A 13,488-nucleotide genomic window follows, 5' to 3' on the forward strand; every position below is an offset into this window, starting at 1 on the left:
CCGCTTCCCTCAAGTAGAACGCAGCTTGTTCTACTTTCATCTCATCAGGACAATGTACCAGATCCAGAATATTCTCCATCTCACGATGCCAATTGTCAAGAAGAATTGGCTCCCCGGTTCCCTTATACTCTTTTGGGTTAAACCTCGCTATGTAAAGACTGATCTTAGAGTGATCAACCTCCTTATCTTTCCCCACTCTCTTAAGGGCCTCCGTAAGAGCATCTCGATGCTTCAACATCTTAACTATATCGTCAACGTTCATGCTCTCAGCTCTCGCATACAAAGCGGTTTTCTTTGGCGGCATCTTGAAACTATATATATGAAAAGGGTAGATATAAACATACATACTATAACTCAAAACACGGAAACAGCCTGACCAGAACCCACTCGATCGAGTCCCCAAACCTACTCAATCGAGTGCCCCGACTCCAGACCCAAAACAGACCTTCTGATCTCTAATCTACTCGATCGAGCTGACAAGCCACTCGATCGAGTGTCCCCTACTCGATCGAGTGCCCAAAATCACGGTTCTGATCATAAAAACATCAATTACCCACTCGATCGAGTCAGACCCACTCGATCGAGTACCTTACCCACACGATTGAGTGTCCCCCACTCGATCGAGTCATGCTGACTCGTGATTACTACCCGCATGTTATCTCACATACCCCCAACGTACTATGCATTCATTATTATCTCAACTTTATAATTACAACTACGCATGCAAATCTACGCAACTCCTCATACAATCAACAAAACAATCTACCTCATGTTATCAAGTGCCACATTATAAACAACCATCATGCTTCTTTATTCAAATCAACATATAAACATATTCACCGACTTTTCAACCACAACTTCAATTCTCCACTCCCAACATTCAATGATTCTCAACATATATCGTTACGTACTCCTACAAACCAAAATACAACACATATGACTCTGACATATACCCCCCATATGACCGGTTCAAAATTGTAGGGCGAGTTCGCGACTTTAGGACGTCTCCCAAGTCTTTGCATTAGCTCCTATAACCTTTAACCCCGGTTCATTTTAATTGACTCCCTATGTTCATTAGATTCATTAGTTACAGGTTTTAGGATCGTCTCTCTGATACCACTTTGTGACACCCCCATACTCCAAGTACCTTACCAGGACCACTCAGGTATAAAGCTGTCACCATCTCGGTTTCTCGAGGCAATGATAATCAAAAGACAATAAAGAAACAACGTTTAAATAGTATGAAGTTTAAGTGAGTAAATACAATCCAAAACCAACGGCCAAAATACGGTTTACATAATCTCAAAACAACTGTCTAAAAACTATCAAAACTACAGCGGAAGACTCTATCATCTGATGGCGACACATCCCAGCTATCCCATGTATCTCGACTCATACCTGCTCAACAACTGCTCACCATCCCCGAATGGATCACCACAGTTTTTAAAACAATTAAACGGGGTCAGTACTAATCACACAATTTACATAACTTAATAAAACAACACACAACACAGCTCAATCTTCACAGATATACCCCGAACTCCATCACCAACTCCACAATACTGACTACACACTAAAGTGTGTAGCCCTGCCAGAGCACCCATCGCAACAGGTCACTCCTCGCCGCCAGTGGGGGACCGCAGCCGTTCCCACCTAAGCCCCGCTCATCTCCGTCGAGCGATAAACCCAAATCCATTAATGTGCACATCCCTTCTGTGGCGGGTTCCACAGAAGACGAATAATGGGCTTGAAGCCACTCCCGCAAGTGACTCCACTCAGCCAGGGACGCACCCCGAAGAACATAGACAGATACAATCAATCACAACTACTAACAGCAACCACATCCAACAACCGTCACAATACTAGTATGATGATATTCAACAATCACAAATCACAACCAACACATCAAGTGACTAATACTGAGTAGGGAAACCCTACCTGGAATGCAATACAATCAGACGATCTCAACAGCTATTATCAAAAAGCCTCCTCTACGAATCCTCCTCCTAACATATGATCACATAATTACTAACAATCATAAAAACTAACAAAAACACCCCAATCCCCCAATTTAGGGTTTAAACAAACTTAATAAAATACTATAAAATCGGTACGTAGATCTTACCCTCGACGCAAGGATCACAAGAATGCAAAGGATGATGAATTCCGACCTCTTAAGCTCCGGGATTTGCCAATAATGCGAAAGATGCGAAGAACGTAGTTTGAAATCTCTTTTGAAGTGATTAGGTTTAATAAAAGTGTTTAATGATGATGACGTAAAGTTATATATATATATATATATATATATATATATATATATATATATATATATATATATATATATATATATATATATATATATATAGTTATATATATATATCTATTCGCATTATTAACAAAACCCGACAAAACATTACCCGTAAACCGAGCCACTCGATCGAGTAACTAACGTACTCGATCGAGTGCCCTTTACTCGATCGAGTACCAAGGCTACTCGATCGAGTACCCTCTGACAAACATCTTGTTTTAAAACCAAAACACCCTTACTCGACAGAGTAACGCCCACTCGATACAGTACCCAGAGGCTCATAAAACCGTAGTATTACAACGACATACTCGATCGAGTGCATCAGGTACTTGACGGAGTTCGATTTATGTGTTTTGTGGATCAGCTACTAGAGTGTGAGCACTTGGCCGAGTGTCTTAGGATACTCGACAGAGTACCTCTTTGGGCGGATCTGATGTTTTATTTTGAGTCGTAGGCTATGTGCTTACGTTTATTTTGATTATTGACGCTCAAAATGCCGTCAAAGAGATATGCCGCTTATGCTAAAGTTGCTGAGATGAGCATTGATGAGGTAACTCGCCTTATTGAGCAAAATGATGCGCCAACTGAGGCCCTAAAGAACGTAGGGAAAGAGAAGGAAGTAGTTGTTGTTGATGCATCCAAATTGAGTACTTGTGGTGGCGTAATGCAAGGATTGTATTGGCAATGTAATGCCCTTAATCCAGATCATTGAGCATTACTTTTAAGTAAAGAAGAAAAAAAACCATATGCAGGCGACAGTTTCATCATTAGTCCATAAACAAAAAAATGAAAAGAGTAACAGAGTAAAAAAATAGACCTCCCTATCCTTCTCTTCCTTTATCTGATCAGACATGCAGGTTTCTTGGACCCATTCATCAAGTGCACCCAAGGAATTAAGGATAATATCAATTGAATCAGGGACATGAACAGAGTAATCAGACACAACATCACATGAGTCAGGCCTCACCTCCTCATCAACATCATTTCTCTTAACCCCCTCGCCATCTTCAAGTAGTAGGCCAAACATATAAAAATATGTAGCAAGCTCAGTCAAAAACCACTATTCATGCTCTGGTGCTTGACGGCTAGCAACCATCCTCTTCGCCTTTTTCTCATAATCGAGCCTTATAAACTCCGCCATCTCCTTCCTAGCGTTCTCATCATCATCATCAACTCTCTTCTCCCCTTCACAATCAGGCACACCATCACCGTAGTTTTCACTACATTCACCCGCAACAACCTCACCATCATCATCTCTCTTCCCCCTTTCACAATCATGCACCTCATTTCTCTTCCCGTTTCACAATCTTCAAGACCACCATCAAAATCAACAATAGATTTGTTGAACAAGCAAGGACCATCTTCAAGATCTGAGTAATAACAACCCATATCCGGAGTAAAATTGTGACAGTATTCAAATTTATCGCGATTTAGGAAAAATCGACATCGACATGCTAATTGACTGGGAGATTTGAGAGAGGGAAATTTTAAGTCAGTGGTGAGGAATTGTTTAAAAGAGAGAAAATGGGAGAGATGTAGAGAGAGAAAGACGACATGAAAATGGCGGAATAAAGAGAATGTTCTAGGGTTTTCTAGGTTAGACGGGTAAATAAGGCGAGAGGGATTAAGGTTAAGTAAGGGGTTAATTGGGTTGGGCTGGATTGTTAATTAGGATTAGTGTTAATAGATTGGGTTTAATTGTTGGGTTAGTACTTAGGTTAGTAGTATAAGTTGTGGCATAAATTGTAAATCTAAAAATATAACAAGGACAATATGGTAATTGCATAGGTGGAAAAATTTGTCAAAATAGGAAATATGGAAGAAAACCTGAATAATCCGTTTAAGGAAATAGGGAAGAAAATGGTGAATTGAAGGGAGTATAAGATAGGTGTGTATTAGAGAAAAAAATGAAGAGAAAAAATAGAGAAGATCCATTTTGGGCACATTATATGGGTCATTACGCTCCATTAGATTTTTTAACCTGAGGGTGGGTTGATAAATGATGTATTAGATGATATTGTTGCTTTCGACCTAGGTAGTACTAAAACGGACACTTGACACGCGTGTGCGACATCCCATGAAATTTAGGACACGAGACACGTTATTTAAATTTAACAAAATATATATTTTATAGTTGTAATTAACATACCATTTTATTTTTATAAATGTATTTGAAAGTAAATTTAAATAATTGAACGTAAAATTTGACTTTGACTAAAACTTATTCTTACTTCCCACTCAAACCCGTCTTATACTCCACCTCATTACTCATTTATCGGTATCCGACACATTTAGGCGTGTCCGCGTGTGTCCGACGAATATCGTATTCGACACGATATTGGATACGAAACGGCTAATTAGGAGGAGTGTCCGTGCTACCTAGCTTCCGACTTCAGGTCTTTCCATCCTTCAAAAAAAAAAAAAAATACTTGTTCACCTCACTCACTTAACCTGTTCCTGTCTCTCTCCACATCTTACCTTCTTCCACTTTCCAACTTCCACTGTTCCACACCATAAACTTCAAATCTTTCTTACCCTTCTCAAAAACCCACAAAAACATGCACCTCATTTTCACCATTTTACCCCTTTTTCTGCTATGCACACCAACTGTTTGCGAAAATGCCGAGCTGAAAACTCTCATTGACATAAAATCATCTCTAGACCCTCATGGAACTTACCTATCTTCATGGACTGTTAATGGTGACCCTTGTAATGGTCCCACATTTGAAGGTGTTGCTTGTAATGCAGATGGTAAAGTTGCTAATATTTCACTGCAAGGTAAAGGGTTAAATGGGGTTTTACCTTCAACCATTGCTAAACTCAAGAGCTTATCTGGGCTTTACCTGCATTTCAATAAGTTGAGTGGTAAAATTCCTAAGGAAATTGCTGAGTTAACTGAGCTTACTGATCTGTATTTGGATGTCAATAATTTTACTGGAAGTATTCCTGAACATCTTGGGAATATGTCTAATTTACAAGGTTAGTTTATTGATTTAATTGGTTTAAATTTCAATTTTTGTGACATTTTGTGTAATTTCATTTGGGTTACTTTGTGTTTTGTATTGGTACTAAGAGGGTTAGTCTTGCTTCAGACCGTCTTAGGTCATTTTAGCTAGTATTATATGAACCACATCACCTGAAATTTTGTGGTACTACAAGGGTTAGTCTTGTTTAAGACTGTCTTAGCTCATTCTAACTAGCATTAAATGAACCGAACCACATCGCATGAAACTGAGACCGTGTTAAGCTCAAGGCGGTCTCAATTAAGCTTTTGTGAACCACAAAGGGTTTTGCTCCTGTTTATTGACTCTTTCATTTAATTTCCTAACTAACTTCATCTAGGTTTATTGTGTTTAGTACTACAAAAAGTTTAGTTCATAGCTATTGTCTCTTTTATTATTTAAATACATAACTAATTTGTTTAGTTGAAATAATAAGCTAATTTGGTTTTTGAAATAAAGCCTAAAATGTGTAATTTTGTTAAAGTGGCTCTTATCATTTTTAATCAACTAATGACCTAAAGTTTGAATCTTTATGACTTTTATTTTACTTTTATTTGTTAAATATTTTTGGTAGGTCTTAATTGGTCTTAATTGCTATGTTTTGTACTAGAATGGTTATAGTTCTTCACTGTTGATTTCATCAACTTTGCATGGCAATGGGATTGTTTAAGTTTGTTGTGAAGCCCTTATTAAACTTTAATCTGCTTGCTTCGCTGTGCAGTTTTGCAGCTGTGTTATAATAAGTTAAGTGGGAAAGTGCCTACTCAACTTGGGTCGCTTAAGAAGCTTAATGTTCTAGCTTTGCAATATAATCAGTTGACAGGAGCGATCCCGGCTAGTTTAGGAGACTTGGAGGGGCTCACCAGGCTGGATTTGAGCTTTAATAACTTCTTTGGTTCTATTCCTGTCAAGTTGGCTGAAGCGCCGCATCTGAGACTTCTTGATGTTCAAAACAATACTCTTTCTGGCAATGTACCTTCTGGTAATTAAAAAAGTTTTAAATTTCTTTCAATAGTTGCAATATACTCCGTACTCTGGAAGTGTTTCCATAGAGTCAAGACTTGTTAATCTTTGGTTTTGGATTATGATAAAATCAGTTAAAGTTAAATTGACTCACTGAGCCAATTGTGCTTCTTTTTAACGTGAAATAGCAGTCAATCTATGCGATTGTCAGCAGTTTTGATAGTGGGTCATTTAGAAACAACATTTATCTGTAGCTACACAGAGATAAGCTGTGAAGACATGACCCCTCTTACTTCGGAGGCGTCCTTGAGGAACTGGGGTTATCGTGCTGTATTTTGATTATTGTTTAATAGCGAAACAGGTAAATGAGATTAGAGAATAACTTGTATTTTATTATGTGAAGCTTTGCAGAGACTAAATGATGGATTTCAATTCAAGAACAATCCTGGTTTATGTGGAGCTGGGTTTACTTCTTTGAGAGTCTGTACTTATTCTGACACCCATAGCCCGAATAAGCTTGATCCATTTGCAGCTGGTTCTGGGGGTTTTGCAGAAAACGGCATACCAGAATCCGCAAATCTCCTGCCAAATTGCACGAAACAACAGTGTTTGAATCATCCAAAGAACTCTCATATTAATGTCATAGCTGGAGTTATTGTAATTGCCATAGCCACTGTCATTGGTCTTTCCACATTCTCGTGGTATCGTAGGAAAAAGCAAAAGATTGGAAACAACTTGGTTAATAGTGATGGTCAAATAAACTCCAATCAGAAGGATGTTAAGAGTGCTTCTCTAATTAGCTTGGAGTATTCAAGCAGGTGGGACCTGCTTGAGAAAGGGTCACAAGAATTCTTCGAAAGCTGTATGTTCAATTTGGAAGATGTGGAGTCAGCTACACAGCACTTCTCCGAGGTGAATTTCCTTGGAAGGAGCAATTACTCGGCTGTATACAAAGGAGTGTTGAGAGATGGATCTATTGTTGCTATCAAGCGCATAGCCAAGTCAAACTGCAAATCGGATGAAGTTGAGTTTTTGAAGGGATTGAAGATTTTGACTTCATTGCAGCATGGAAATGTCGTCCGGTTGAGAGGATTTTGCTGCTCTAAGGGAAGGAGTGAGTGTTTTCTAATCTATGATTTCGTTCCAAATGGAAGTTTGGTGCAATACCTAGATTTGAAGGATGGTGATGAAAAAGTACTCAAGTGGTCTACTAGGGTTTCCATCATCAAGGGCATTGCTAAAGGTTTGTTTCCTTTTCTTGTACAATAACATTTGTCGTTTGTAAGCTGATGTTTTGCCCGTATGAAGTATAGACATGCCGACTATGAGGCCAACACGATCCTAAGTGAAAATGTAGTAGATGAAGGAAGGCACGAGTAAAGTTTTAACTATGTATTCATATTTCATACTAGCAAGATATTTTGCATCAATGAGTCTTGTACTCTTGTGTGAAACTGACTATCTCACATCTCACATGTGAGATCAACGCAAATACCTGTCTATTCTTCGTTGAATTATATGGTTAATGGGTTGATTTGTCATGTGAGACCGCCCCATATAAACTTGAATTAAATTAAGTCCATGCCCTATTCCTGGTTCAGTGATAAACAACATCGATACAGCCATTGGATAATGCTAAAGGCAGCATCTCCAGAAACTTGCCATAGCAGCTTCATAACTCTGATTGCTCGCTCATACACCAATTAAATTCCTAGAAAAAAAAGCTGAAATTAATATATTTTCTTTTCCTTATCAGGTATTGATTACCTACACAGCCCACAAGGCAGCAAACCTGCCTTAGTTCACCAGATTATATCGGCTGAAAAAGTGCTTGTCGACTGGCATCTAAACCCACTTCTCGTGGGGTCCGGTCTCCACAAGCTCCTGGCAGACGACATCGTTTTCTCAATGCTGAAAGCTAGTGCTGCAATGGGGTATCTTGCTCCTGAGTACACCACCACAGGAAAGTTTACTGACAAAAGTGATATTTATGCATTTGGCATGCTTGTATTCCAAATCCTTTCTGGTCAGACTAGATTTGACCCATCTACTCGCCAGTCTGCTGAATTAGGGAAGCTAGGAGAAATTATCGACTCAAATCTTCGTGACGAGTATTCTGAAACCGAGGCTTTGAAGCTCGGTAAACTAGCCGTCCTTTGCACCCATGAACTCCCATATCAAAGGCCGACAATAAACACGGTTAGACAAGAACTTAGTCTACTTGACGAGAGTTCCTGAAGTAGAAACTGATGCCAAATTGTTGGACCTGTGTCGGGGTGATTCGTTTTGGGTACAGTGCAGGTCCTATCGAGTTCTTTAGGTACAAATTGGCAATATCTGACTGCCTGCTAATCACACTTAGGCTAATATGTTCCCAAACTTATGGAAGTTGGGTGCAATGCCTTGTAATATGTAACAATGTTGTAACATGTAAGCTAGTTAGGATTTTGATGGCAAGTGTATTCCCTAGACTGGTTTCGGGTTTTTCTCTTATTAATCTTATCTCCGTATCTGTTTGTTCTACTAAGTGGCTTCATCATGCAAATAATCAGGGGAATGTCAGCATATATAAAGCATAGAAGAGTAGTAATCACTCCTGTTATTCTGTTGGATTTTCTTAGGTCGATTATGGCACATTTTCACGAAAACACCATGCGATCTCATAATTAATTAATCTTGAGATTCTTGACCATTGGTTGAATCAATAACAACATACTCAACATATCAGTTGATTCCTTTCTTTTTCCTCCAAATCTCTCCGTTCAAACACACCTTTAAAAAGCCTTAAAAGGGTGTTGAATATTTTGCTACAGTCTTATTTGAATATTTGTGTCGAGTTACAACACACGTTCAAATGTAAGGATGAGACAGAGAATGGTAAGTGGGTAAATAGAGGAGAATGGAGCAGCACTTGGTTGAAATATGGGACTACTTGGTTGGGCCCCACCATCTTTAAGAGTTTGCATGTGAAGTGGTACTGTTTTGCCCCATTTCCTTCATTGTGAAAACCTCAAGGTCACTCTCAATTTGCATCATTTTAAGCTCAGGACAAAATTTGGCTCCATCACAATCTTGACACTTAAATGGATGTCCTCCTCTCATCAGTCATCACTTTGTGAAATATGTTACGGAGCATCACATTGTAGTAATTATCGTCAACTGTGGCACTGAAAAATGAAGTTGCCCAAATTTTTTAGTTAAATTTTGAGTTTTTTTTTTAATTTTATCTTATGATGTTACTATTCATTTCCGCTAAAATTTTCGCCCCCTAACGACAAATCCGGACTCCGCCATTGGTTATAAATATGATATTATGGGCCGCAAGGCCCGCAACAATGCTTATAACAGTGCAATTTTGAGGCGGAATATAGAAGGAAAATGAGTGACATTTCATGTAAAATGCAATAAAAGAAACAGCTAGTCTTGCTATAGACGGATATATCCGTCTATAGCTAAAGACGGTCAAATAAAAAAAAGTGGTGGCATTTTTCTTTTGCCACCCCACTTGTTGCTTGTCCTATTAGGAACATGGTATTGTATTTGTCCCGTTTTTAGTTATAGACGGATATGTGCCGTCTATAAATATTTTGTGTAAAAGAAATATAAATGGACATAATTAAGTGCTACGTACCCTTATAAATATCGTGTTTTCAGGATATAACTGTACAAGTAATACTCTTTTGCCCCATTTCCTTCATTTGAAATCATTGTACGAGATGGAAAGTCTCATCATTTCATGTCCTCCTCTCATGACTTCTGAGTTGTGAAATACGGAGTATGTCATGGCTTATCTATCTATATCTATCCTCCTACAAGAGAAAAAAAATTCTCTTAGGGTCCGTTTGGATTGAAGGAATTGGAGAGAAGGGGAGGGGAGGGAAAGGGAGAGATTTAATTTCTTTTGTTTGGATAAAAAATATGGGAGAAAGGAAATGGAAGGGAAGAGAAATGAGAGGACTTATTTTCCCTCCTATAGAACAAACTATAATCTTTCCAAGGGTGGCAAGATTTGGAAAGAAAACATTATTTGGACTCTAATTATACCACCAACATCCTTCAATCCTCCGTCCATTCTTCATCTCCCTCCTTCCTCCCCTTCCATTTCCCTTCCTAATTTTTTGTTATCCAAACACCCACAACCCATTTGCCCTCCCTTCACCTCCCCTCACTCCTCATCCCCTCCCCTTCCCTCCTAAAATTGTATCCAAACGGACCCTTAGTTTTCCCGCTTAAATAGACTTCTTCTTAATTGAGCCTATTTTTCTGGATACTACTAACACAATAAGATTTGATGGATTGTAAATTATGGACCTTATACGTAACCCACTTTTTCTATCTCATCTATGAAAGTAAAAGTTATTAATAGCCTATAATTTTGGACTCTACATGTCATATTATAAGCTAGATGAGTGAACTCAATTTCGTATAAATTTAAATTTATATTATATTTATATGTTACCTCTTTTGTAAGAAATCATCAGTTATTTATTATGTAAATTTTTGTCTTAATAATATGGACTATTTTTTGAAGTTTGTAAAAACACTTATGTATTTTCTATTAGAAATAAAAAAGTGAAAACATTATTTTAATAATTCGTAAATCGTCTTTTTCGATGCGAGGAATAGTTTTTACTGCTTTTCGTTTTAAGGTCAATACGCGTTTTAATAAAATTATACAACTAACTTAATATTTGTACTATTAGTGTCATAAATTAGTTGCATGTAATGGTATAAAATTATTGTGTTATTTTTATTAGTAAAAAAATAACTTAACTTAAAATGTCTTCTTATCATCTTATGGTAGTAAACTTTTTTTTCAACCTCTTATTAAGTACTCCCTCCGACCCAGACGAAAGGTAACATGGTGAAAAATGGGTTATTTAAGAAAAGAGGTAAAAAAGAGGGGCAAAGATGGAAAGATTGGTGAGTGGGCCACATGGGTAGTGGGTATTATTAAATGGGTTTAGGTGAGTTAAATAAGGAGTTAGTGGGTGGGCCACATGATGGCATTTGTGTAAATATGAGGAGGGTATAAGGATTATATTGTCCAAAAATATGCCATTTATAGTATGTTACCTTTGGTATGGTTCGTCCATTTTAGGTAACTGTTACCTTTGGTCTGGGTCGGAGGGAGTATTATATTTAGTAGATTATAACATTAAATTAAAAGTATACTTCATTTATGCAAATAATTTAATTGATAATATCTCTTTATAAAATGAATCTAAAAAGTATCGTGTTATTGTTGGAATATGTGTCCTCCGACAATAATGCGATCACGACTGTTGATCATGATGATCACATGTTTAAGTCTCATTAAAATGAATACAATTGGGAAGTAATATTGTTACTGTCAACTGGTTAACATATATCGGTAATGATTGGCTAACTAGAGTTTGACATTACTGTCGTGTGACGGTGGTGATCAGTTGACCCCCTAGGTCATACCTAAAGGGCAATACTCTTAATTGATTATTTAATTAATCGTATAATGTTGCGAGTTAATTAAATTACTTGAAAATTGACGGACGATTTTGGAAGTAAAATTTACGTATCAAATTGAAATGTGATTAAATGAGATACGGTCTGAGTAATTAAATTGTATAATTACTCGGATGAAATAATTGTTTAATGTAACAATTAAATTGAATGAATTGTTATAAATACAATCAGTTGTAATTTATAATTGGTAAAATATGTTGGTACAAGTAATTATGATATTACTAAGTCAATTTTGTATATGACGTATTTTTATTAATACGTTGATTTTTAATAAGTTAAAAATACATAACAAATATATGTGACATGTGACATGTAACATATAGACAATTGACAAAAATAATATGGACACCATATTATGTAAAGTGCCGAAAATAAGAGAAGGATAGACTTAATATTGTGTTTGTATTTTAATATGAAAACATAATGATTAAAAAGTTGTCTAGCCATGCAAGCCTATGAACATTGTTCATAATTTACATAATGGCATTTAAATGTGATTTTATGAAGAAAAATGTCATTTTTGGTCTAAAACTTGCTATACTTCGAATTTTTCCTTGATTTTTGGATATGTTATGATACATATTATTTTGAGATAACCTGTAAATTTTCATAATTTTAGGACTTGTTATGCTCGAAAAATGGATTTTTCAATTTTAATTCGGATTTAAAGTGAAAAATAGGTTAATATGAGTTAAATTTCGAATCTGGTCATAGAAATTTTATATATTGTCACATGCAATTTTACAAGATGTGTGTAAAATTATTGGCCATAAAGAAGTCCTTATGCATGATTTATGGATTTTTGAAGAAAAATAGCATAAATATTAAATAGTGACATTATTAGTGAAAAATTAATAAAACATAATCTATGACTTAAGAAAAACGTCTAATATTGCATTTTATTATATTTTTCAGATCTAAAATTGAAAAGTTAATGAATATAATTTTTCCTCATGTTTTATGATTATTTTAGTAAAAATCGATAAACCGCAACATTGTTTTTCCGGAAATTTCGAAATTATTTTTAACCTAAGATTTTGAACATTATGAGTGTCATGGTAATTTTCCAGAATGTTCATGAATTTAAATTTCAAATTTTGAATTTATTTGAAATTTTATGATTTATTTGAAGTTTAATGGCTTATTTTTGTAATTTTTGGTCCATTTATGAACAATTTTATAATATATGGGTTAATTATGGTCAAATTATTAGTGAAGACTATATTTTGAGTCCTAAGAGGTTGGGGTAATTAACTTGTGCATAAATATGAGTTTATGCATTTTTGTGATTATAAAAATGTTGAAATCATGCAAATCCGTAAAAACCGAGTAATATACGATATTGGCAATTTAAAGGCGATTTAGCATAAAATTGAGCATGTTCATACATATTATAATGCTGCATTTTTCTTATGATTGTCATAATTTTAATTTATGTAATTTTGAATTATGTAATTTTACTTAGTATGGCCTTAGATTTTAATTGGTATTTCCCGGAATGTATGGGAGTATCGATTCGGTTGTAATTTTTTATTGTGATCTCGTATCACCGTTTTGTAATTTAATAGATTTATTTTATTTTAGTTACAAATGTATAATAGGAACTATGTAATTTATTATGTAATTTTAATCATTCCGGAGTTCCTAAAGACGGATTTCTTCAAGAATGGCGATACATAAAGACGGTGTTACATCGAGATGCGTGCCACAACC

The 13,488-nt window shown here is 36.2% G+C and overlaps 1 protein-coding gene across 1 annotated transcript; it reads left to right on the top strand.

Annotated features, from left to right (window-relative positions):
• The first annotated feature begins 4,755 nt into the window (after positions 1–4,755).
• Positions 4,756–8,796, top strand: LOC141596807 (uncharacterized). The gene is made up of 4 exons (XM_074417057.1): positions 4,756–5,287; positions 6,032–6,292; positions 6,677–7,516; positions 8,030–8,796. The coding sequence occupies exons 1-4, from the start codon at positions 4,867–4,869 to the stop codon at positions 8,509–8,511; spliced, it is 2,004 nt and encodes a 667-aa protein (XP_074273158.1). The 5' UTR covers positions 4,756–4,866; the 3' UTR covers positions 8,512–8,796.
• Positions 8,797–13,488: the final 4,692 nt, after the last annotated feature.

This window comes from Silene latifolia, chromosome 8, assembly GCF_048544455.1.
Source record: "Silene latifolia isolate original U9 population chromosome 8, ASM4854445v1, whole genome shotgun sequence".
Lineage (NCBI taxonomy): Eukaryota > Viridiplantae > Streptophyta > Magnoliopsida > Caryophyllales > Caryophyllaceae > Silene > Silene latifolia.

Bases quoted from the DNA above. Each gene is read 5' to 3' on its own strand.
- LOC141596807 (XM_074417057.1), top strand. From the start codon at position 4,867: ATGCACCTCATTTTCACCATTTTACCCCTTTTTCTGCTATGCACACCA. The intron at 6,293-6,676 runs GTAATTAAAAAA...TATTATGTGAAG, and splicing joins TTCTGGCAATGTACCTTCTG to CTTTGCAGAGACTAAATGAT. The intron at 7,517-8,029 runs GTTTGTTTCCTT...TTTCCTTATCAG, and splicing joins CATCAAGGGCATTGCTAAAG to GTATTGATTACCTACACAGC.